General features: G+C 45.0%; 1 protein-coding gene across 1 annotated transcript in view; it reads left to right on the top strand.

Annotated features, from left to right (window-relative positions):
• rlig1 (RNA 5'-phosphate and 3'-OH ligase 1) overlaps positions 1 to 26358 on the top strand; it is a 43447-nt gene that overhangs the window by 9350 nt on the left and 7739 nt on the right. The window contains exons 3-6 of the mRNA XM_080537248.1: positions 8821 to 8916; positions 13693 to 13809; positions 16571 to 16768; positions 17802 to 17971. Of these exons, the coding sequence (XP_080393374.1) occupies positions 8821 to 8916; positions 13693 to 13809; positions 16571 to 16768; positions 17802 to 17971 (581 nt within the window). The remainder of the gene's footprint in view (positions 1 to 8820; positions 8917 to 13692; positions 13810 to 16570; positions 16769 to 17801; positions 17972 to 26358) is intronic.

Raw genomic sequence — 26358 nt, 5'->3', positions numbered from 1 at the left:
AAGTGCTCAAAATGCTTAAAATCATTCGCGTGTAAAGCAGGGAACACATCTAACTTGATGAAACACCTGGCAACGCACGGGATAAAGTCATAGTAGACCGTGGAACTTTCCGAACTGTGTCGGCAGCGTAGATGGAAAACACGTGAATATCAAGGCACCGCCGCACGCCGGCAGCGACTACTTCAACTACAAGGGTACCCACTCCTTTGTCCTGATGGCTACCTGCGACGCCAGATATCGGTTTACCATGGTGGATGTCGGGGGATACGGACGGGAAAGTGACGGAGGCATCTTCAGGGAGAGCAGATTCGGTTCTATGCTACTAGTCATAGACTAGTCATAGTCAAGAGAGGTGTCGTATTTTGCCAGAGACGGCAAATATGCTGATCTTTTTGCAAAAGAATTGCTGAGGTGGGAGTTTTATTTTTATTTATTTTTATTTGAGTGTATATTTAACTGTAATATTATATATATATATGTATATTGTGCCTCAGTCAGCAGGAGTTTTATTTTCATTTATTTTAATTTGAGTGTATATTTAACTAATATATATTGTGCCTCAGCAATAAAAAAGTGAAAAGCTGTTTGATGTTGTCGACCGTGTTATTATTATATACTGGGTGGTAGAAGAGGAGGTGTAGGTGGTAGAAGAGGAGGTGTAGGTGGTAGAGGAGGTGTAGGTGGTAGAGGAGGTGTAGGTGGTAGAGGAGGTGTAGGTGGTAGAAGAGGAGGTGTAGGTGGTAGAAGAGGTGTAGGTAGTAGAGGAGGTGTAGGTGGTAGAAGAGGAGGTGTAGGTGGTAGAGGAGGAGGTGTAGGTGGTAGAGGAGGAGGTGTAGGGTGTAGAAGAGGAGGTGTAGGTGGTAGAGGAGGTGTAGGTGGTAGAAGAGGAGGTGTAGGTGGTAGAGGAGGAGGTGTAGGTGGTAGAAGAGGAGGTGTAGGTGGTAGAAGAGGAGGTGTAGGTGGTAGAGGAGGTGTAGGTGGTAGAGGAGGAGGTGTAGGTGGTAGAAGAGGAGGTGTAGGTAGTAGAGGAGGTGTAGGTGGTAGAAGAGGAGGTGTAGGTAGTAGAGGAGGTGTAGGTGGTAGAAGAGGAGGTGTAGGTGGTAGAGGAGGAGGTGTAGGTGGTAGAAGAGGAGGTGTAGGTGGTAGAGGAGGTGTAGGTGGTAGAAGAGGAGGTGTAGGTGGTAGAGGAGGTGTAGGTGGTAGAAGAGGAGGTGTAGGTGGTAGAAGAGGAGGTGTAGGTGGTAGAGGAGGAGGTGTAGGTGGTAGAAGAGGAGGTGTAGGTGGTAGTAGAGGAGGTGTAGGTGGTAGAAGAGGAGGTGTAGGTGGTAGAGGAGGAGGTGTAGGTGGTAGAAGAGGAGGTGTAGGTGGTAGAGGAGGTGTAGGTGGTAGAAGAGGAGGTGTAGGTGGTAGAAGAGGAGGTGTAGGTGGTAGAAGAGGAGGTGTAGGTGGTAGTAGAGGAGGTGTAGGTGGTAGAAGAGGAGGTGTAGGTGGTAGAGGAGGTGTAGGGTGTAGAAGAGGAGGTGTAGGTGGTAGAGGAGGAGGTGTAGGTGGTAGAAGAGGAGGTGTAGGTGGTAGAAGAGGAGGTGTAGGTGGTAGAGGAGGTGTAGGTGGTAGAAGAGGAGGTGTAGGTGGTAGAGGAGGTGTAGGTAGTAGAGGAGGTGTAGGTGGTAGAAGAGGAGGTGTAGGTGGTAGAAGAGGAGGTGTAGGTGGTAGAAGAGGAGGTGTAGGTGGTAGAAGAGGAGGTGTAGGGTGTAGAAGAGGAGGTGTAGGTGGTAGAGGAGGATGTTGACATGAGTGTGCTCTCCAGTCATCCCTATCCCAGTGTGAGTGGGGCATAATTGGTTGATTGACACCAGCTGTGTGACATGAATGATTGAGCCAGCTGATCCTATATATGTGACCATTCCCACAATAAAAGTTACTTCCTTGATAACATGAACCCTGTCTGACAGCGTATGATTCCTCCGTTCAGTGTGTAGTCCGATCGTTATGGTCTTAGCCAATACGCAATAACCAACGTTTAACAGGTTATGGGCCCAGAGTGCTACCATGGCGAGACAATCGGAAAGAAGTTCGCGTTGGTCTCGACTAGCGTTTGACGGAGATGAGGAAAGGTACGAACTGTGGGAAACAAAGTTCATGGGCCATCTCCGGCTACAGAAACTGAAAGACACTCTCAGAACAGACCTTCCCTTAACAGCTTCGGCTCAGGAGTTGAGAGAAGATGAGGAGAAAAATGCAGAGATTTACGCAGAGCTCATTCAGTTTCTAGATGACAAAAGTTTGTCGCTCATAATGCGAGACGCACCAGATGACGGACGGAAAGCCCTAGAGATATTGCGCAATTATTATGCGGGTTCAGGGAAGCCAAGGGTTACAAGTCTCTATACAGAGTTGACCACACTGCAAAAGTCTAACAGTGAAACAGTGACCGACTATATCATTCGTGCAGAAAGGGCAATAACTGCACTGAGGAATGCAGATGAGACTTTGAGTGATAGCCTACTTGTGGCTATGGTATTGAAAGGACTGCCCGAGTCATTTAAACCCTTTGCGATACATGTCACACAGAGTGACGAGACCATGCCTTTTTCTGTGTTTAAAACTAAGCTCAGGAGTTTTGAGGACACTGAGAAAATGCGCGTGACGGCGTCGGAGGACAATGTTATGCGAGCCCAAGCCCTGTCTGACCGGGGTGCCCAGAACGCCCAAAGCGCACGTAGCCAGAGCGCACAGCGGACAGACATTGTGTGCTACAAATGTGGCCAAAAGGGACATATCAAAAGGACCTGTCGACGCAAGGTGTGGTGTAACCACTGTAGGAGCTCCACACATCAAGGAGCCGCCTGCAGAAGGAGACCGGACCAGGACGACGCGCGAGGGGTGTCCGAGCAAGTGAGTGGTCATGACAACACTTACGCGTTTCTGGCTAAGAACAAGCCAGGACGCAGTGTTACGAGGGGCCTGATGGTGGACACCGGTGCGACTGCGCATATTATCACCGACCTGGCCAGGTTCAAGGTGTTCGATGACGGTTTCCAGGCCGAGACGCACTGCGTGGAGCTGGCGGACGGCACGAGGAGCAAAGGGGTCGCAGAGCGCAGAGGAGATGCGGAGGTGTGCTTGATGGACAGCCGAGGGAGGCGACTGACTACAACGCTGCGAGGGGCGCTGTACATCCCCTCATTCCCCCAGGACATCTTCTCTGTGAGAGCAGCCACAGACACTGGGGCAACTGTGATCTTCAGAACAGGAGAAGACATCCTACAGCACAGAGACGGTACTGCATTTCACATCCATGAGCATAATAGACTATATTATTTGCCCACAGTGGATGACCAATGTGATCAAAGTAAGAGCTGTTTTGATCTAAAGACATGGCATGAAATTCTAGGACATTGTAATTTTGAGGATGTTCTGAAACTCCAGAATGTTGTTGATGGTATGTCAATTAAGGGAAAAATTGATAAGTCTAACCTGAACTGTGAAGTGTGCACTCGGGGAAAGTTTGTACAGAGCTTCAACAGGAAGCCTGATAGAAGGGCCAAAAATGCTCTAGAGTTGGTGCACACAGACCTAGCGGGTCCAATTGACCCAGTGTCCATAGATGGACATAGATTTGCACTTTCGTTCACAGATGACTATACTAGTACTGTGTTTTTCTACTTTCTTAAGCACAAGAGTGATACTGTACAGGCGACAGAGCAGTTCATAGCTGACACCGCCCCGTATGGTAGGATCAGACGTATCAGGTCAGATAATGGTACTGAATTTACAGGGAAAGAGTACCAAGGGCTACTGAGAAGAAATGGTATCAGACATGAGACATCATCTCCATATTCGCCACATCAGAATGGCACTGCAGAACGCCAGTTTAGGACTCTCTTTGACATGGCTCGATGCATGTTATTAGAGAGCAAGCTACCCAAGGTGTTATGGCCTTATGCAGTACAGACTGCATCTGTAGTGAGAAATAGGTGTTTTAACAATCGCACAAAACAGACACCTTACATGATGCTGACAGGGAGACGTCCCAATATGTCTAGGATGCAGAAGTTTGGAACGGTGTGTTATGCCTACAAACAGGATAAGAAAAAGCTAGACCCAAGGAGTGAGAAGGGCTTCTTTGTAGGGCATGACAAGAAAAGCCCAGCTTACCTGGTTTTCTATCCTGACAGTGGAAAGGTGAGGAAGCACAGACTGGTCAGATTTATGCCAAAGACGATGGGTGAGCAGCAGACACAGACTGAGATATCAATAGATGATGAGGACTGTGATGTGCCACAAAGGGCCAGCACGACTAAGCAAAGGGACGCGAGTCCAAAGACAGCTGAAGAGCATATTCCTGTGACCAGGCCCGAACAGGTGCAGACTAGGGAGAAACAGGAGTCTCCACGCTATCCTCCCAGGGAGAGGAAGAGACCTGATTATTTTGGGGACCGTGTCTATGAAGTAGGAAGTCAGGACCAGGCACAGGTAAACATTGATTACTGCTACAAAATGTTGTGTAACGTACCTTTGACCTACAGTGATGCAGTGAAGTCACCCAAGTCTAGAGAATGGGTCAGTGCTATGGACGACGAAATGCAATCATTGAGAGAGAATGGTACGTTTACTTTGACTAACTTACCCCAGGGCAAAGTTGCAGTGGGGGGTAGATGGGTGTATACAATCAAGAAAAATGCAGATGGTTCAGAAAAATACAAAGCACGCTATGTTGCAAAAGGCTACAGTCAGAGAAGGGGTGTTGACTATGAAGAGACCTTTTCTCCCACAGCCGATTTAACCAGTGTTCGAGTGTTGATGCAAAAAGCAGCACAGGAGAATTTGATTTTACATCAAATGGATGTCAAAACTGCCTATCTTCATGCACCGATAGATTGTGAGATATACATGGAACAGCCAGAGGGTTATGAGCAGACATCTGGCACAGAGACAGTGGTGTGTAAACTAGAGAAGTCACTGTATGGTCTAAAACAGTCTGGCCGAAATTGGAACCATTTATTACACGACTATCTAATGGTGAATGAGTTTGTGCAAAACCCTGCAGATCATTGTGTATATACTAAAGAAACGGAACATGAGAAAGTGATCATGATTATATGGGTCGATGATTTGGTTATTGCTGCCAGTAACGAGAATGCACTGAATGTTGTAAAAGAGATGCTCTCAAAGAAATTTCAGATGAAAGATATGGGCAAATTGACACATTTCCTGGGAATCGATTTTGAACAGTGTGATGGATGTGTAACAATGTCACAAAAGCAGTGTGTAAAGAACATGCTAGAGAGGTTTGACATGCAGAACTGTAAACCCCGATCGACGCCTTGTGAGCAGACACTCAATTACACTGAAGGGGCAGGATTAATGAGTGATGTCACTCGGTACAGAGAGGTCGTCGGTAGCCTCATCTACCTGACTATGTGTACTAGGCCAGATCTTTGTTTCATAGTGAGTAAACTGTCCCAGTATTTTACCAAACCAACCGAGGAGCATTGGGCCACTGCCAAACATGTATTGAGGTTCTTAAAGGGCACCAGTGATAAAGTGTTGTGTTACAAAAGGTGTAACTCTGATTTGAGATTACAGGCTTTCAGTGATGCTGACTGGGCAGCAGATGTCACAGACCGTCGTAGCACAACAGGTTACTGTGTTAGTCTACATGAGAATGGTCCATTGGTCTCATGGAAGACCAAAAAGCAACCAACGGTGGCGTTGTCCACATGTGAGGCGGAGTACATGGCATTAGCTGCAACCACCCAAGAGTGTTTACACCTGACTCAACTGTTGACACATATGGATGCATGCAAGTATGCACCACCCATTGTCCATGAGGACAATCAGGGAACGATTGCATTAGCTAAGAACCCAGTCCGCAGACAAAGATGCAAACACATAGATATAAAGTACCATTTCATCAGGTCTACAGTACAGAATGGACAGATCTGTTTGCAATATTGTCCCACAGATCAAATGGTGGCTGATGTGTTTACCAAACCAGTAACTAAGGACAAATTGGTTAGGTTCACAAAGGTTATGTTTGGGAGAGAAACCACATCAGTGTGAGTAAGGACCAAGCGGTCAATTTTTGTTTTGGTTTTCTTGCTTTATTTTTTCAAAGTGTTATAAGAGAATACCAGTGAAAAACTGAAGACTGTTTGTAAATGATGATGATGATGATGTATATTCTTGTTTCACAGGAGAGGAACAATATCAGTGCCAGCTTTTGTTTGTTTGATTGATGGAATGACAGCCCCAAAGAGTGTTATGGAAATTGTAGGCTACTGATTGTTATTGATTTGTTTATTTTTCTCTCCATCTTGGTCAGGTGAGAGCAAGTGGGGGTGTTGACATGAGTGTGCTCTCCAGTCATCCCTATCCCAGTGTGAGTGGGGCATAATTGGTTGATTGACACCAGCTGTGTGACATGAATGATTGAGCCAGCTGATCCTATATATGTGACCATTCCCACAATAAAAGTTACTTCCTTGATAACATGAACCCTGTCTGACAGCGTATGATTCCTCCGTTCAGTGTGTAGTCCGATCGTTATGGTCTTAGCCAATACGCAATAACCAACGTTTAACAGAGGAGGTGTAGGTAGTAGAGGAGGAGGTGTAGGTGGTAGAGGAGGTGTAGGTGGTAGAGGAGGAGGTGTAGGTGGTAGAGGAGGAGGTGTAGGTGGTAGAGGAGGAGGTGTAGGTGGTAGAAGAGGAGGTGTAGGTGGTAGAGGAGGTGTAGGTGGTAGAGGAGGTGTAGGTGGTAGAGGAGGTGTAGGTGGTAGAGGAGGAGGTGTAGGTGGTAGAAGAGGAGGTGTAGGTGGTAGAAGAGGAGGTGTAGGTGGTAGAAGAGGAGGTGTAGGTGGTAGAAGAGGAGGTGTAGGTGGTAGAGGAGGAGGTGTAGGTGGTAGAAGAGGAGGTGTAGGTGGTAGAGGAGGAGGTGTAGGTGGTAGAAGAGGAGGTGTAGGTGGTAGAGGAGGTGTAGGTGGTAGAAGAGGAGGTGTAGGTGGTAGAAGAGGAGGTGTAGGTGGTAGAGGAGGAGTAGGTGGTAGAGGAGGTGTAGGTGGTAGAGGAGGTGTAGGTGGTAGAAGAGGAGGTGTAGGTGGTAGAGGAGGTGTAGGTGGTAGAGGAGGTGTAGGTGGTAGTAGAGGAGGTGTAGGTGGTAGAGGAGGTGTAGGTGGTAGAAGAGGAGGTGCAGGCATGCAAGAACACAGTTTTAGTGCGTCCGCAAACCCGGTGCTTGTTCTTAGAATCGCTGTGCTGACGTTATTGAGATGTATAAAAAACGCTCTATTCTCATTTTTCAAATATTTTTTTATTGGTTTGAGAATCAACGTTTTATGTTTTATGTCGGCCCAAAGTCCAACTCTGTTGTATGATCACTGGGCTCACCTGCTTATGGACACTTGCTTGTCTTCCACGGCTGTAACCTAACGATAGTCTAGCACCACCTGCTGCTGGGATCACTGAACTGCAGCAGTAAATGCATGGACACTTTTGAACCGTGTGTCTTTCTTGTGCAAAGGCTTTATGGTTTGGTTTTCTTCTCCTAGACCTAGAAGCCTTAGGTGGGCCGCCTAAGACTTTTCAATGCAGGAAAACCCCTGAAAACCCCTGATCTTAACAGGGATCAACTTGTGTTTATCAGATAGTCATCATGGCAGTCTTGAGTTTATCAGATAGTCATCATGGCAGTCTTGAGTTTATCAGATAGTCATCATGGCAGTCTTGAGTTTATCAGATAGTCATCATGGCAGTCTTGAGTTTATCAGATAGTCATCATGGCAGTCTTGAGTTTACCAGATAGTCATCATGGCAGTCTTGAGTTTCCAATCATTTCTACAACCCTTATTTCCGTGATATATTGGAGCACATACTTCTTTGTCACCCAAAAATATAGTTATTAATTTATTAATTTATTATGGGTCTTCTGAAAATGTGACCAAATCTGCTGGGTCAAAAATCTACATGCAGCAATGCTGATATTTGGTTACATGTCCCATGAGCCTTTTCACCTCAATTAGGCGCTTGGTTTCCATCCACAAGCTTCTGGTTGAGTCTTTGACTTTATACTTACTTTTATTTATTTTTATTTTTACTACTCAATCTTTTCCGTTTGTAAAGTGTCTTTTAGTGTCTAGAAAAGCGCTATATAAGTCTAATGTATTATTATTATTAGTATTATTATCTAATGTGTTTCTCTGTTTCAGGACTAAACATCTTAGCGTGTGTGTCTGTTTCAGGACTAAACATCTTAACGTGTATGTCTGTTTCAGGACTAAACATCTTAACTTGTCTGTTTCAGGACTAAACATCTTAACGTGTGTGTCTGTTTCAGGACTAAACATCTTAACGTGTCTGTTTCAGGACTAAACATCTTAACGTGTCTGTTTCAGGACTAAACATCTTAACGTGTGTGTCTGTTTCAGGACTAAACATCTTAACGTGTGTGTCTGTTTCAGGACTAAACATCTTAACGTGTGTGTCTGTTTCAGGACTAAACATCTTAACATGTGTGTCTGTTTCAGGACTAAACATCTTAACGTGTCTGTTTCAGAACTAAACATCTTAACATGTGTGTCTGTTTCAGGACTAAACATCTTAACGTGTCTGTTTCAGGACTAAACATCTTAACGTGTGTGTCTGTTTCAGGACTAAACATCTTAACGTGTGTGTGTCTGTTTCAGGACTAAACATCTTAACGTGTGTGTCTGTTTCAGGACTAAACATCTTAACGTGTGTGTCTGTTTCAGGACTAAACATCTTAACGTGTGTGTGTCTGTTTCAGGACTAAACATCTTAACGTGTGTGTCTGTTTCAGGCCATCCGTATCTCTGGGCTCGGCTAGACAGGAAGCCCAACAAGCAGGCGGAGAAGAGGTTCAGGAAGCATCAACATTCCCACAACATCTGCAAAGGTATTCCGTGTTTTAACTGCAATGTGTTTCATGTTAAGAGGCCTATGTCTTATTGTCTTTCATGGTGGCGGTTCCCGTAGAGTGCAAAATAACAGCATCCGCACACTCAAACACTGTGCAAAAAAACGTAGTTTATTGCGAGCTTTCGGTCACAGACCTTCTTCAGGCTTGGAGCAGACAAGTGAATGCCGTGGTATAAAGGGTTCAAACAACATCACTTGATTAAGCCAACGCACAACACCTGTGTCAAACACGTCACCTAGTGGCTAGGCATCAAGGGAATTGTAGTCTTTGTTTTTGTAGTGCACTAAATCTTACACAAGTGTTCATGAGACAGGAAACACCAAAATCAATTATTTACAATATAAACACATAGCAGAACAAAAACAATAGAGAAATGCTACAAACATGCAGACATCAGGCAGTAGCCATCATATAGCACAGAACATATACGTCTAAAGCATCGTTTCTCAACGGGGGCGGTACCGCCCCCCAGGGGGCGTTCAGACAACATCGGGGGGCGCTGGAGCAAATATTTTTTAAAGGGGGGCGTTGAGGTGTTCTTGGGGGGCGGTCACGCATAAAATATTTTTCTCATGAAAAACAGCTGTCAGCAGTGTTATTACGGGTACGTTCGTAAATGCACGAACGGTCAGTTCGCTCGGACAAACCGTCTTTTCAAAGGTAGTATGGGTAGATCGCATGGCATTGAACAAAACCCAAAAGGAAAAAAATAAAAAATAATGTTGCCTATCATCCATCCTCACTATGGCTTTTGCCACTTGATTGACGTACAGGTAAGCCAGTCTGCGATCTGATCTTTTCACCTAACACACGGTTCACCACGCATGCGCAGTCAACAGCACCAACTACAAAATACTAAATACCGGCGAGACTAATAGTTAACCTTCCAATTTCTACTATTTACTATTTAGTACTAAAGAAAGGGTATACAAATGAGTGGGGAAGCTGGACCAAGTAAGAAACCAATAACGTACAACTTACATCCAGAATGGGAGGAGGACTTTTTTACACGATGTGATATTGGAAGTGCGTCTGTCTGATCTGCAGATCTATGATGGCTGTTTCTATCATGGCTGTTTCTATGATGGCTGTTTCTATGATGGCTGTTTGGAAGAAGGGAAATGTGGCAAAAGAGCGAAAACGTACGGCTGTAACGATAGCTTCTTATCGCGTCAGTCACGTTCTTGTTAAACACAAGAAGAAAACAAAGACAAAGAAATTGTGAAAAAAGCGTTTCTCGAGGCTGCAGATTGCCTTTTCGATGACAGATCCACAGTGGCTGATGACACCTTGCAGCCTGCCTACACCTTGCAACCAGCTCCTACAGCCCTGACTACTAGAAACTAGCTGCCTCCTCCCAGTGCCAGGTCTCCCACTAAGGTAGAGAAATGCATTTATTTCCTCCTTTCAAACTAGGGAATTACCTGTTTTGTATCTGGTTTACTTTTCTGTTTGTTGGATCAGTAGTTGGCTATGGTACTGCAGACTGTCTGTCAGTGTGTGAGTGAGAAAAAGTGACTGTGTGTGTGTAAGAGAGAGAGAGAGAGGGGGGGGGGGGGGGAGAGAGGGAGGGTTTGTGCTATGGCTCCCTATGCAGACTGGCAAATGTGTGTGTGTGTGTGTGTGTGTGTGTGTGTCTGTATGTGTGTGTGTCTGTGTGTGTCTGTGTGTTAATTAATTAATTAATGTTGCCATTTAGCAGACGCCTTTATCCAAAGCGACTTACAATTACGAATTACAGGGACATTCCCCCTGGAGTAACTGAGGGCTAAGTGCCTTACTCAAGGGCACACTAGTAGTGGTGTGGCTTCAGGCGGGATTCGAACTCACAACCTTCCGATCACAAGTCCAACTCACTATCCACTAGACCACCACTACCCCCTGTGTGTGTGTGTGTGTGTGTGTGTGAGTGTGTCTGTGTGTGAGTGAGAATAGCAAAGAGGGAGGGTTTGTGATGGTCTTCTCCTGTGTGGCTGTGTGACAGAGAGAGAGAAAGTGTATTGTACTATGCAGGCTGGGAACTGTGTGTGTGTGTGTGTGTGTTTGTAGTACGTGCGTGTACGTTTGCGATGTTTAAACTAGACTGGTAGATCTTGGCAGACTGGCTACTTGAAAAGTAGATCTTGGTTCAAAAAAGTGTGGGCACCCCTGCCTTATACCATACCACCATACCAGAACATCACAGCAGGAACAACCTATCTCAAAAAAGCGATCGTAATAAACCAGTCCGGAAAGTTCTCTGTCGTTTACCAATAATCTAACCTGGAGAAATCAGATACGAATGTCCCCTCCCCTCGCAGGTTCATCACAGTATATTACATAAATGTATTACTGTTAAGTGTTGTTGTGGATGTTATCCCTAGTGCCATTCTGAGGTTAGCATTGCGATGTGTTCGTCTTAACGTTTACAAACTAAAATATACGATCGCTTTTTAGTGATATGTTGCTCCTCTGATGTCCTGGAAACGAACACATAAGCACTCCGAACAGCTGTCAGCGTCTTTTGTTGCTATAGGAAACCACTACTCTGTCTGCTTGCGATTGATCAGCTGTCAGCAGTGTTATTACAGGTACGTTCGTAAATGCACGAACGGTCAGTCAGTTTTTTTTTTTACATTTAACCGAAGCCTTCATGCAAATCGATTTACAACATATATATATATATATATATATATATATATATATATATATATATATATATCTGTCTAAGTGAATCATCTATCCATCAGTAATCGTAAAAAAAAAAAATCTATGCCAAATCCAGGGTCTAGTTTAAGAACATAATTTACTCAGAAAGGCATCAAACACCATTGTACGGTAATCGTGTCAGTTCTTGTAAATTAGCCTGCACCATCATTTTATAGCCTATATACTTACTATTACTATATTTTAGATTAGATTTTAGATTAGATTCAGACAACGAAATGCAATAAAAAAGTGTGTCCGAAGAGGGATTCGAACCACCGTCTTAAAAAGACGAATAAATACCATGGCAGCGGTAAATACCACTAGGCCATCGTGACGATAAGACGATTTTAGCCTGCTGCTGATATCACCACAGTAGTAAATATTCATTTATTAAAATATGAACATATAACAATAACTAGGGCTAGTATGACCTACGCATTTAATCGGTCAGCAATTTCTTTCCAAACCATTTCCCTCGCCTTGTTAATTGCGGCAGTATTGCACTATTTGACATCTTATTTTTCCGTCTTCATAAAAATCAATAATTCGGAATGCTGCGCAAATGTAGGACCCCTGCAGAGTGGAGTATCTTCATTTCGACAGATCGACTCTTCGGGGCTCTTTATGTCTGCGTGCACGCGCCCATATCGAAGATTTGTAAGCCTGTCTTCTGTGAACACTGATGACACAATCACCTGAGGCTTGAATTCCAATCCCGAGTTGCCTGATCTCCGCATTTATTTCAATCGCCGATATACTAAGCCACCTATAGTGGAACGGCCCCCTGAACTTTGGAACTTTGTTATGTTTTGATATGAGAAATTCGAACTAAGTGGTCAGTTTATGAAAATAATACCATAGAATACTAAATAAAATATTTAAATAATAGCCCCCTAGCGTTTGCCGCCATATTGTGACACCACCACCCCCCAAAGTCCAATCAAAAATGAATAAATATTAGCATCATAAAACAGCAATTTGGCGAAATGCAACACCAGCACACTTAAAAAACAAACAATGTTAGTTGTAATATACAGTTTTGTAGCCTACTGTTTGTTCTGTACCGGACATGTGTGAAATCGCTGCTGTGTTATTGTTGTTCTGTGATATAACACAGAATATTAGTCAACATTAATATTCAGGGAAGAAAATAAGCCTACTTTTTTTGATGGGGGGCGGTAAGAGACCTGGATAATGGACAGGGGGGCGCTGGCCCAAAAAAGGTTGAGAACCACTGGTCTAAAGTAACGGTGGCACTTCCCTCCACGGTAATCAGGCAGTTGATTGGTCTCCTCCCATCCCTCACTGCGTTGTTGGTCAGAACAGTACTGTCCGTTTACGTGGCGTCCAACTGGACCTCTTTAACACCAGAACAGTCGTGCCTTTTTACCTACTAAAAGAGCCCCTCTTTACAATGCTCAAGCTGCCATTTACACACAACGACCACTAGTTGGCCGTCTTGTAAATTAGCCTCCTGCTTCCTACACAGAAAAACTGCAAAACATCTTCATACTAGCTTATCCTGATGTGATGTTGAAAATGTAAGGATACTGGGGTGGTAGAACGCTCATATCTAGGACAAGTCATGAAAGGAGGGTCCTGACTTTTGATCGAGTGCAAAGAGATACAGGCTAACATGTTTCTTTACTCACAGGCTCGTTAAGTGCGCCTCATGTCTGATTAAGCGTTGGGGTCGTCAATGTGTTAATCTGCCCAGACAGTCTGACTGATCACAAGAGTGTAATAATACTACAGTAATGACAACATATTGTCTAATCAGCGTCTGGATACGCCACACCTGTCAGGTGGATGGATTATCTAGGCAACGGTAGAAGTGCTCACTAACACAGATTTAAACACATTTATGAACAGAAATCTGACAGAAATAGGGCTTTTGTGTACATAGAAAAAGTCTTAGATCTTTGATTTCAACGCATGAAAAATTGGAGCGAAAAACAAAAAAGTGTGTGATGAAATACCCTATGGATTTATGGACGTTCTAAAAGTTAAGGATAAAAGAAGTGAAGGTGAATGACCGTCCAACGCTCTGCTCTGGGTGATCAGGGTTCAGCTGGAATGTGGAGGAGGACTTTCGGAATGTGCCGGAGGCGTGGGTCCCAGCGCTCCGGGTCCAACACCGCCACGGACAGCCTGTGCCTGATGAGAACGGACACATCCCAGGTGTGTGTCTGCACATTCATAACACAACATAAAGCTTGGCTACCAGATCTCTTTGATTAATGGGACTGAGGCATTTTTCCTCCTTCTCCTTCAAAGGTTTGGATTTAAATCAAACCATCACTGTGAGGTTAGAGTGCAGATTCTCTGCTTTTATTTCATGGTATTTGTGTGCATAATAGTAACTGTTTGATTTAAAGTTCTGGACTATAGGGCCAAAAGAATAAAAAATGGTTTATTGTCCCATTACTTAAGCAGGGTTAGTAAGGTAAGTCACTGACGTGATGCTTCTCTCAGATGACAGGGTGGTTAGGCCTCCTGTCCACTGGCTCCCCATCAAAGAACGTATAAATTCAAAGTTCTCCTCCTCACATACAAAGCCCTCCACAGCCTGCCCCCCCCCTTACCTGACTGACCTCCTTCTCCCCCACCACCCTACCCGTACCCTCCCATCCTCATCCACTGTTCCCCTCACTGTCCCACCCTCCAAACTCAAACCGTGCTTTTTCACGAGCTGCACCCCGCCTCTGGAACTCTCTCCCTCAACCACTCAGAGACTCACCCTCACTCTCCACTTTTAAATCCCACCTCAAAACCTACCTGTTCTCCCACGCATACAACCTCCCCTACCCCTAACCATCTCCCCTAACCCTGCCACCCCCCTCCCCCCCCTGGACATGCATACAACCTCCCCTACCCCTAACCATCTCCCCTAACCCTGCCACCCCCCTCCCCCCCTGGACATGCATACAACCTCTCCTACCCCTAACCATCTCCCCCTAACCCTGCCACCCCCCCGCCCTCCCCTGGACATGCATACAACCTCCCCTACCCCTAACCATCTCCCCTAACCCAGCCACCCCCCTCCCCCCCTGGACATGCATACAACCTCTCCTACCCCTAACCATCTCCCCTAACCCTGCCACCCCCCCCCCCCCCCCCCTCCTCTGGACATGCATACAACCTCCCCTACCCCTAACCATCTCCCCTAACCCTGCCACCCACCTCCCCCCCTGGACATGCATACAACCTTCCCTACCCCTAACCATCTCCCCTAACCCTGCCACCCCCCTCCCCCCCCTGGACATGCATACAACCTTCCCTACCCCTAACCATCTCCCCTAACCCTGCCACCCCCCCCTCCCTCCCCCCCTGGAGATGCATACAACCTCCCCTACCCCTAACCATCTCCCCTAACCCTGCCCCCCCCCCTCCCCCCCTGGACATTGCTGTGTTAATTGTTCCCTGTGTCTGTTCGTTAACTCTGTGTTCTATGTGTTCATGTTATCTGTTGCTTGTGTTTTCTTTTCCCCCCATATTGTCAGCGTCTTTGAGCCCCGGAAAAGCGCTATATAAATACAATGAATTATTATTATTATTATTATGAAGTAGAAAAGTACTGATAATAATAATAATAATAATAATAATAATAATAGATTGGACTTATATAGACATTCAAAGACGCTTTACAAACTGAAAAAAATCGAGTAGTAAAATGAAAAGAAACCAAAAAATTGATAAAAGAAAGTATAGGGGTCTAATACATTTTTAGATTACTAAATCTAAATCTAAAGCCCAATGCACACGGCGTGCGATTTTGTCGCACAACAACATTCGATTCTCAATTCACACCACCGAAGTGAGTGGGTGTGAATGGAGAATCGAATGTTGCCGTGCGACAAAATCGCATCGCACGCCGTGTGCATTGTCTCATTCAAAACAATGGAATCGAATTCGGCGGTGCGACAAAATCGGGGCCGTGTGCATTGGCCTTAAGTGTCTTTGTAGGACAATCTACTCTGTGTACTGCAATTACACCTTTCGGGCGGAGAAGTGGCGAACTAGCAACGCCAGCGTCCTCTCTCAACCGGCATTTCTTTGAAAACTCGTGAGCTTAGAATGATAAGGTTCTATCTCCGTTTAGAATGATAAGGTTCTATCTCCGTTTAGAATGATAAGGTTCTATCTCCGTCTAGAATGATAAGGTTCTATCTCCGTCTAGAATGATACGGTTCTATCTCCGTCTAGAATGATAAGGTTCTATCTCCGTCTAGAATGATAAGGTTCTATCTCCGTTTAGAATGATAAGGTTCTATCTTCGTCTAGAATGATAAGGTTCTATCTCCGTTTAGGGTAGTTCAGAGATATTGAGCGTCAAAGTTGTTACATTCCATTATGTTCTGTGAGATGGAACCTTTGTATTTTATTAATTACAAACAAAAAAATGTAAACATTTAAAAAAATAACACCACACAGGCATTAATAAACACCTAATGGATCAGATTATGTAAAAAACTACATTTTGACCAAAAATGGAGATAGAACCTTATAATTCTAAATGGAGATAGAAGCTTATAATTCTAAATGGAGATAGAAGCTTATAATTCTAAATGGAGATAGAAGCTTATAATTCTAAATGGAGATAGAACCGTATAATTCTAAATGGAGATAGAAGCTTATAATTCTAAATGGAGATAGAACCTTATCATTCTAAATGGAGATAGAACCTTATCATTCTAAATGGAGATAGAACCTTATCATTCTAAATGGAGATAGAACCTTATCATTCTAAATGGAGATAGAACCTTATCATTCTAAATGGAGATAGAACCTTATCATTCTAAATGGAGATAGAACCTTATCATTCTAAATGGAGATAGAACCTTATCATTCTAAACGGAGATAGAACCTTATCATTCTAAATGGAGATAGAAGCTTATCATTCTAACGTCACGAGCTGATGATTCCCTGTGGTTGTGTCCAGGGTGGGTCCCCGTGGAGAGGGAGAATAAGCAGTACTGCTGGCACTCCTCTGTGGTGGACTATGAGGCCGGGGCGGCGCTGGTCCTGAGACCCAGAGCCCAGGAGGAGGCGGTGCTGGAGCTCACCGCTGTGCCGCTGGCCGACCTGCTGGAACAAACCCTGGAGCTGGTCGGAACCAACGTCAACGGGAACCCGTACGGTAAACGTGACATCTTCTCTCTCATGTGGTCCTGTCACATTCTCTCTCATGTGGTCCTGTCACATCTCTCATGTGGTCCTGTCACATTCTCTCATGTGGTCCTGTCACATCTTCTCTCTCATGTGGTCCTGTCACATTCTCTCATGTGGTCCTGTCACATTCTCTCATGTGGTCCTGTCACATCTTCTCTCTCATGTGGTCCTGTCACATTCTCTCATGTGGTCCTCCTGTCACATCTCTCTCTCATGTGGTCCTGTCACATCTCTGTCATGTGGTCCTGTCACATTCTCTCATGTGGTCTTCCTGTCACATCTCTCTCTCATGTGGTCCTGTCACATCTCTCTCATGTGGTCCTGTCACATTCTCTCATGTGGTCCTCCTGTCACATCTCTCTCATGTGGTCATGTCACATTCTCTCATGTGGTCCTCCTGTCACATCTCTTATGTGGTCCTGTCACATCTCTCTCATGTGGTCCTGTCACATCTCTCTCATGTGGTCCTGTCACATCTCTCTCATGTGGTCCTGTCACATCTCTCTCATGTGGTCCTGTCACATCTCTCTCTCATGTGGTCCTGTCACATCTCTCTCATGTGGTCCTGTCACATCTCTCTCATGTGGTCCTGTCACATCTCTCTCATGTGGTCCTGTCACATCTCTCTCTCATGTGGTCCTGTCACATCTCTCTCTCATGTGGTCCTGTCACATCTCTCTCATGTGGTCCTGTCACATCTCTCTCATGTGGTCCTGTCACATCTCTCTCTCATGTGGTCCTCCTGTCACATTCTCTCATGTGGTCCTGTCAAATCTCTCATGTGGTCATGTCACATCTCTCTCTCATGTGGTCATGTCACATTCTCTCATGTGGTCCTGTCACATCTCTCTCTCATGTGGTCCTGTCACATCTCTCTCATGTGGTCGTCCTCCTGTCACATTCTCTCTCATGTGGTCATGTCACATTCTCTCATGTGGTCATGTCACATCTCTCATGTGGTCCTCCTGTCACATCTCTCATGTTGTTTGTGTCTCTGGTAGGAATGGGCCAGAAGAAGCAGCCCCTTCACGTCCTGGTGGCTCATGGGAGTGTGCGCGTCCCCAACCCCCCCCCGGTGGAGTACCAGGCGCTGCGGTCCTGGTTCCAGGAGGGCCGGGAGGGGCAGGTGGAGGGCCTCGTCTGGCACTGCCAGGATGGAACCATGGTGAAGGTAACCCATCTCTCCCTCTCTCCATCTCTCCAGTCTCGACCCGAGACATTACCACCCCCAGTAATGGGGTGGCTGTGTCTCAGGAGGTAGAGGCTGTGTCTCAGGAGGTAGAGGCTGTGTCTCAGGAGGTAGAGGCTGTGTCTCAGGAGGTAGAGGCTGTGTCTCAGGAGGTAGAGGTTGTGTCTCAGGAGGTAGAGGCTGTGTCTCAGGAGGTAGAGGCTGTGTCTCAGGAGGTAGAGGCCGTGTCTCAGGAGGTAGAGGTTGTGTCTCAGGAGGTAGAGGCTGTGTCTCAGGAGGTAGAGGCTGTGTCTCAGGAGGTAGAGGCTGTGTCTCAGGAGGTAGAGGTTGTGTCTCAGGAGGTAGAGGCTGTGTCTCAGGAGATAGAGGCGCCGTCTAATGATCGCAAGGTTGGCAGATCAGCGGTTCGAGCCCCGGCTGGCCACATGTCGAAGTGTCCTTGGGCAAGACACTGAACCCCAAAATTGCTCCCAGTGAGCGGGCCGGCGCCTTGCATGGTAGCTTGCCGCCATTGGTGTGTGAATGTGTGTGTGAATGGGTGAATGAGCAACCTGGTCTCACACGGCAGACGTCAGGATTCGACGTCTGTCGTTCGCATCCAAACGTCGAATTCCGACGTGACATTTCGTTCTGAAAGCGCAGGGGTGCGCCTGTTATGTGCGCCTGTCGGGCTGGCATGGGTGGCACAATTTTGAGAATTTAACACTTAATTCCCTGCATTCTGGTCAATTTGTATGCACCATTTTGTGCTTTTTATTACCATTTCTGTCTCCACTACCCATTGTATACTTTAATTAGGCTACTAACATTACAATCCCTGTTTAAAAGTCCCAGTGCTACCAATCAGCGTCTTTGAGCCTCGGAAAAGCGCTATATAAATTCAATGAATTATTATTATTATTATCACAACACAACAGAGTGGCACCATACAAATGTAATATTAAACTCCCATATTTATTCTTTAAACAATAGGGGTCACCCGGTGCAACGGTTCTCGTTTTTTTTACGGACGGTACGGTTTGCGTTCCACGGCTCAATTCACTAGTGAACCGTGCCGGTTTTCGGTTTATGCTGCGATTTGGCTGCGTTCGTAAATTAGCTCTGAGAGCGCCGCAACAGTTTGAGGAAGCCCCGGATTCCTACAAGTCTGCGGTGTGGGGTCATTTCGCTTTTCCCGTTGAATACGACAATAAGGGGGGGGGAAACAGTGGACAGAAATATTACTGTCTGCAAGCTCTGCTTAAAGCGTGTGCCATATGCAAATGGTTGCACCTCTAACATGAACCAGCATATTCGCCGCTACCACTCAACGATAACACTGACTGGGAGCAGGAAAGCCAGTCAGGTAGCGTCAGTGAGCAGACAGCAGTCTCTCTCTGATGCGTTCGGACAGACGTACACTACCACTTCAGAGAAACACAAAAAAATAACCAATGCAGTGGGGATGTTCATTGCAAAGGATTTGCAGCCCTTTTCGGTGGTTGGAGATTTGGGTTTTCGAAATCTGATAAAAACTCTCGAGCCCCGTTACAGTGTCCCCTCCCGTACATCATTCAGCACCAAAATAATCCCCGGTATTTACCAAACAACGCGCAGAGGCATTGAAGACGATTTGGCAAAAACACAGAGCTTTGCACTGACTACGGAGGGTTGGACCTCCCGGGCAACGGAGAGTTACCTCACTGTCACGGTCCACTACATGTCACCGGATTGGGAGATGAAGAGCGCAGTACTGCAAACTCGTCCACTATACGAAAGCCATACCAGCGCGCACCTGGCAGAGGAACTAACAAATGCAGTGACTGAGTGGAAGTTGGAGAGGCCAAACATAACAATTCCCGTAACAACAGACAACGCAGCAAATATCGTAAATGCCATCCATGAAGCTGGTGGACTGGGGCCACAGATCGGCTGCTTTGCGCACGTCGTAAATCTCGCCGCCAAGAAGGCAGTGGCAATAACCCCGGTGTCCCGCCTCCTGGGTAAGATCAGACATGCAGTCACTTTCTTCCACAAAAGCACCACAGCCCACCATATTCTGACAATTAAACAAGATATGTTAGACTTACCAAAACACAAATTAATCCACGATGTCGCAACTCGTTGGAATACAACACATGACATGTTGGAACGCTATGTGGAAAGTGTTACTTTTGTAGTGTGAATTTGTTTTTCTCCTGTTTGTATACGGGCTACCAGCTGTCAAGGCTAAAGTGCACTTTTACTTTCGAAAGTGTTTATTTATTTTGGGACATTTGAAAGTGTTTTTTGTTTATATACAATTATATATACATTATATACATAACATATACATGTGTATGTTAAAGTTCCATATTATGTATAAGCAAAATAAAGTAAAGTAACAGTTTGTAAATAAATAGTAGCATTTGTTTCTGAACCGAACCGTACCGAAAACCGTGACCCAAAATACCGAACCGTACCGAACCGTGGGCCAACTGAACCGTTGCACCCCTATTAAACAAACACATCTGGGGGAGTGGTCGGAGTTAACGAGATATTGTTCCAATCCATTACCTGCCTGTGAAAAGTATGAAAAGTTTGCATTGCCTAGCGCAGGGGTCGGCAACCTATGGCACGCGTGCCAGCAGTGGCACGCGACAGCTTAAACAGTGGCACGCGACAGCTAATCAATAAGTGCGAGAATGGGATATTATTATTATTTTTTTTTTATGTTGGCCGCGTTCGTAAATTCGCGCACACTGGGTTCAATGTCACAATGGGACCAAGTAGGATCAGGCCCGTGAATGAGTTCTCTCTTGCCCGCGGGATGATATTTAATTACTATTAAAACCGGCCCGCAGTATTATGTGCCCGCAGCACCATAATACTACAAGTCCCAAGATGCATTGGCGCGTACCGAGTGCCCGCGAGTAGGGATGCACGATATTATCGGCACCGATATTTATCGGCCCGATAATGGGACATTAATGTTTATTGGTATTTATCGGTTTTATAAAATTTAGCCGATATTTAACCGATATTATGAAGCCGGAAATATTTCTGCTTCCGGTTTCCGGTTTCCGCGCTCTGCTTCCGGTTTCCGCACTCAGGCACGCAGTTTGTTTTGACGAGACGCGAGCGAAACATGCCTTCCCCGGTGTGGACATTCTTCACAGTTTCTGAGGCAGATATTGCGTTTGCAATTTGCAACACATGTTCGACAAAAGTTCGGAGAGGAGGGCAAAGGTCTACGAGTTACAACACAACGACACATCTTGTAGCGGGTAGATAGTAATATCCCTCCCCTGGCCCCTCTGTTTTCCCTTGATAGCTGACAAGCTAACGGGTGAAGTAGCGAGGCCTGCTAGCAGCTAGCCTACAACCCCTAGCCAGCAATGGCTAACGTTGAGGCTAGCGGACCTAGCACAGCTAGCGGACCTAGCACAGCTAGCGGACCTAGCACAGCCGAGACGTAAATGGCTAGCTGGGACACCCACTCTAAGTGCGCAGCGTGTCTGGGATTAATCCACGCCCAGGCCACTGTTATCTCTACCGATGAGTGTATCCACTGTGCAGTGTTCCCCAAGAAACTTCTCCGCTGACGGCTAAGTCGCATGGCTAGCCTGTCGGGAGAAGATCCGCTGCCATCACAGTCTAACGCGGACATGTCTCCAGGTTTACCGACACCATGCTGGGCGGACTTAGTGCCACATAGCCCTGACATCGGTTTCCCGGTACTGGATGACAAGGGAATTGACAGCTTTACCGCTGCTCGCTATTGTAATGTTCTTGACAGACACGGACACGACTTTACTGTAGACATGTAGTTTATTTCTGGTTGCTGGCCGCGACCTACGGCAACTCCGTTGGGACACGACGGATACAGAAAGCGAATCACATCAGTGTGTTAGTGTGGTGTAGTGAGACAACACACAGTATGTTACAGCTATGACCCTAGGAGAGACTCGGACAATGATGAGGTCGCACAACGCATCTAATTACTCTTAGGTGAGCCTTTTTTGTTTTCATAAAAGGAGGCCAGATCTTGGCTAAAAAACGCATTGTGCACTGTCTATAACAGATTTAGTTTGTTAGAGGAAATAATAAATGAACATTTGAAGAGTCAGAAGTGTTCTCTTTGTTGTGTTAACAATAGTGATGCAAGTTAGATTTGGTGAGATCACTATGGAATATTAAATCATCAATCTTTGCTCACTACATAGCCTTTCTTACCTTCAGGTGTGCATGAACTACAGGTTATCAACTGTGAAATTATATCTGAATGGTCTTTATTGTCATTGATATAGTACAGGTACCAAACAACGAAATTTGGGAGGGGGAGCTCCCCTGGGGCTAGGAAAGAAAAAATAAAATAATAATAATAATATCGGTATCGGTATCGGTTATCGGCCACGAGAAGCGGGTAAATATCGGTATCGGTATCGGTTGGAAAAAATGCATATCGTGCATCCCTACCCGCGAGCGAGCGCGACCCCGCGTCTTCTCTTCACTTCAGTACTCGTCATGAGCAGCAGCAGCACAGTCACAGTGGAGGCCGAAACATCGCCGTCAATTCCCGAGTGTTCCCGAGTACAGTTTGCTGACAAACTCGGCATACTTGCTGCCGAATTCAGGCGGAGACTTTCCGACTTTGAAGCCCAAAAAAGCAGGCTTCAACTGCTCAGCAATCCATTTGCAGTTGACGTGGAAAGTGCACCAGCAAATCTCCAAATGGCGCTGATTGAGCTCCAGTGTAATGACACATTGAAGGCAAAATATGAGTCCGTGGCGCTGCTGAGTTTGCTCGTTTCATCCCCGACACAATGCCTGAGCTGCGCACCCAAGTTGCTCGCACGCCGTCTATGTTTGGCAGCACATACGTGTGTGAACTACTGTTTTCGTTGATGAAACTAAACAAAACATCACATAGGAGTCGTCTTAGTGATGAACATCTGAACTCAATCCTGAGGATTTCCTCAGCTCAGAGCCTGACCCCAAACATTAATGAACTTGTACTCAAGATGAGACACCAAGTATCGGGCTCAGCCTCAGACAAGTGAGCAGAAAGGACTTGGACTTGATATTTCTTTGAAGGGAATTATTATTTTTTTCTCCAGTTGAATGGACCCAGGGACATGTTGCCTAAGAAATTAATGCAACTGTTTTGCACTTTTGCAAGTTTGCACTAACTTTTCTAATTTTATTATAGAAGACAGTCATTGGTGAGGATCGGAGCAGCACACTGATTTGTTTTTAATGCATGCTGTTTCATTTTTGCATTTATCTTGCCATTGAGCTTTGAATGAAAATTACATTTAGCTGTTTACCTGTTAAAAAAAATAAAAAATAAAACGTTTTCAATTTATTACTGAAAGAGCCTTGAGAAAATATTGCAACTGATTTTGATTTATGTTTTACTTAATTTAATGTAATGATTAATGTTAAGTGCAATATAGGCTGTGTTATTGGTATTGGTTCAATATGTGCAATAATTGCGAGTTTTAATAAACATTGAACCAGCCCGGCCCTCCACTTGTACCATTTTTAAATGTTGGCCCCCTGTGTATTTGACTTTGACATGACTGGACTAGAGGCAGTCTCGGGGACGCTCCGGCGCTCTCAGGGCGAATTTACGAATGCAGCCCTAGTCTCATCCACTCCACGAGAGCCGTATTCTGGCGCCAATTTTCTAAGTAAAATTCTGAATTCGATTCGATACTTGTATCAATATAACTCAAGTCGTTCAAGGATGAAGCAGACAAGGCCGAATCAATAAGACGTGCTGTGTCAAGGTATGGGAAGCAGGCCAGCACCTTTAAAGCATTTGCCACTGCTAAAAATCACGCAACTGAAGCAAGCTTTCGCATTGCTCATTGCATTGCGAAACGTGGAAAGCCATTCACTGATGGAGAATATATTAAGGAGGCTTTCCTCTGTAGCTCAGATGTTTTGTTTGAAGGCTTGTCAAACAAAGACACAATAAAATCAAGAATAAAAGACATCCCAGTGTCAGACAGAAGTGTGGAACAAAGAATAGGAGAAATGGCAGAAAACGTGAAAGCGCAGCAGACCGCTGGTTTGAAAGATGCGACGGTGTTTAGCCTCGCACTTGATGAGAGCGTAGATGTGAATGACATGCCACGTCTGGCTGTCATAGCAAGATACTGTGATTCTGCTGTAAGGGAGGAGCTCTGCTGCCTAAAACCAATGCCAGAAACAACAAAAGGTGAGGACATCGCTAAAGTTCTTATCGAGCATTTTGTGGAGCGAGGGATTGACATTAGCAGGATTTTTGCAGTGACAACAGATGGTGCCCCTGCCATGGTCGGGAAACAGAGGGGAGCGGTTGCATTAATTGTGTGCAACTTAAAGTGACCAAGTACCACCCCCAGATAATGGAGTTCAGCAAAGGAAAACAGGGCCAGGGATCATGACATTGATTGTTAGGACTGTTTACATGGCATACATAGCTCTTTGCAACCAAAAAAATATATATGTTTGTTGTGGTTGGAATAAAAGAATAAAATGTAAGTAACAACCAAATAATTATATAAATATAAATTATAATTCATACAAGTAAGACCCTTGTATAATCACCCTCCAGTTAGGCCTACTTATTAAAATGATAACCATAGGGAGCGCAGTTAGCAACTTTGGTAGAAATTGAGCGCTCCAATTTGCTTAAAGTTGTGCTACGCATCACAAAGTTTAGTTGTCTTAGATGTTATGTTGGTAATTTTGTTCAAGTTTCAGTTAGTTACATTTTTAGGTTTATTTAGCATACATGGCTTTGCATACATAGCTCTTTGCTGAAAATTGTTGTTCATGTTGTGGAATAAAATTGCAGATCTGTTGGTCTGTTTGGTTTGGTTTGATGTCGAGTCATAATTAATGTTGATATTGTGGTTGGCACACTGACTAACAAGAAAATTAAAAAATGGCACTTCATATCAAAAAGGTTGCCTACCCCTGGCCTAGCGTATCAAATACCATGACATAGATTCAGACTTTTATGTCTTGAAATCAGAAGTCCTCCCAAGCCAAAGACAAGATAGGTTGTCTTACAATCCGTGCGTTTAATTGCAAACTTCCACATACAAAACCGCCAGTTCACCGAAGCTCTCCTTTCCTAAACGCAACACCCGCCCCCCCCGTGACCTCCACCAATCACAGGAATGCATTGGCACACAACACAGCTCAAGTAACAGTGCTAACATTGAATTTCTGAGCATTAATTGCAACATTAATGAACATATTATTTTACGGTTGCTACAATACTTTACCTGATATAAAATGGGCGGCACATGCACAAGCATTTTTTTTTATCTTGTCCTCAGTCCAGTTGACGCCGCCGGTTGCTCTGAAATGGTCTGATCCTGATGGAATTCGGTAGAACTTGAGTCCGATAGTCGTGGAATATCGATTCTGACAACCGAACACGCAACAAGCAGACATTTCTTTATGCTAGTAGCCGTTGTAAGCTATTTTAAGCGTACCTAACTCTGGACACTTTAAATGAATGTGCAATAACACTATGTGCAATATGACAACCCTCGGGTACATAAGGTTCAGAGATAGGAAATGTTAGAATAGGTATAGCATAGCATAGAGTACAGCACAGTGTTTTATTTGTATAGTATAGTATAGTGGATAGTGTACATAGCCTTTATTTTATGTAAACCAGCTCTTTTCCCTTCTTGTTTTTAGTTTTTTTTTCTCCTAGCACCAGGGGAGCCCCCCCTCCCAAATTTCGTTGTTTGGTACCTGTACTATATCAATGACAATAAAGACCATTCATTCATTCATTCATCAAGAATGTTGTTTTTGTCCACGCTTCCGTTGCCTAAACGCGCGCGACTGTAAAAGGGGCGGGGGCATCATTCACCGGGGTTCTTCTCTGGTGAAGATCAAGTGAGAAAGATTGCTTTAACTTCATCAGATCCACTTGCCTTTGGCTTACCTGTATATTTTGGTCTATACCAGGACTTGAGAAACGAGATGCCCAACATTGGATTTGACAAACTCTGGCCCATTTTGCGCAACAAGTGGAAGAGTTTGAAGCAGCGGAGACAGGGTTGCCAGATGGGCTGGTTTTTTGTGGATTTAGCTGTTTTTAGACTGGTTAGGCTCGAAATTGTCAATCCCATCTGGCAACCCTGAGCGGAGAGTCTACAGATAGTATGTTTACAGATATCGCACTGCTGGAGATGCACTCCACACGTTCTTAAAAGAAATAAAGCTTTATTGTACTTAAAACAATATTTCGTATGTGTTTTTTGAGAGTTCTTTACATCAAATGATATACAGTACATCATGTCAGCTGTGTGCCAATCAATCAGGGGGGTGGCACCTAATTAATGCAAGTGCAGCCAGGGGCGTGTCCAGGGGGTGGCCTGGGGTAGCACGTG

Source organism: Nansenia antarctica (genome assembly GCF_963989245.1).
Source record: "Nansenia antarctica genome assembly, chromosome: 7".
NCBI lineage: Eukaryota > Metazoa > Chordata > Actinopteri > Argentiniformes > Microstomatidae > Nansenia > Nansenia antarctica.
The sequence above is the reverse complement of the archived record's forward strand: the minus strand, read 5'-3'. Positions and strand labels throughout refer to the sequence as shown.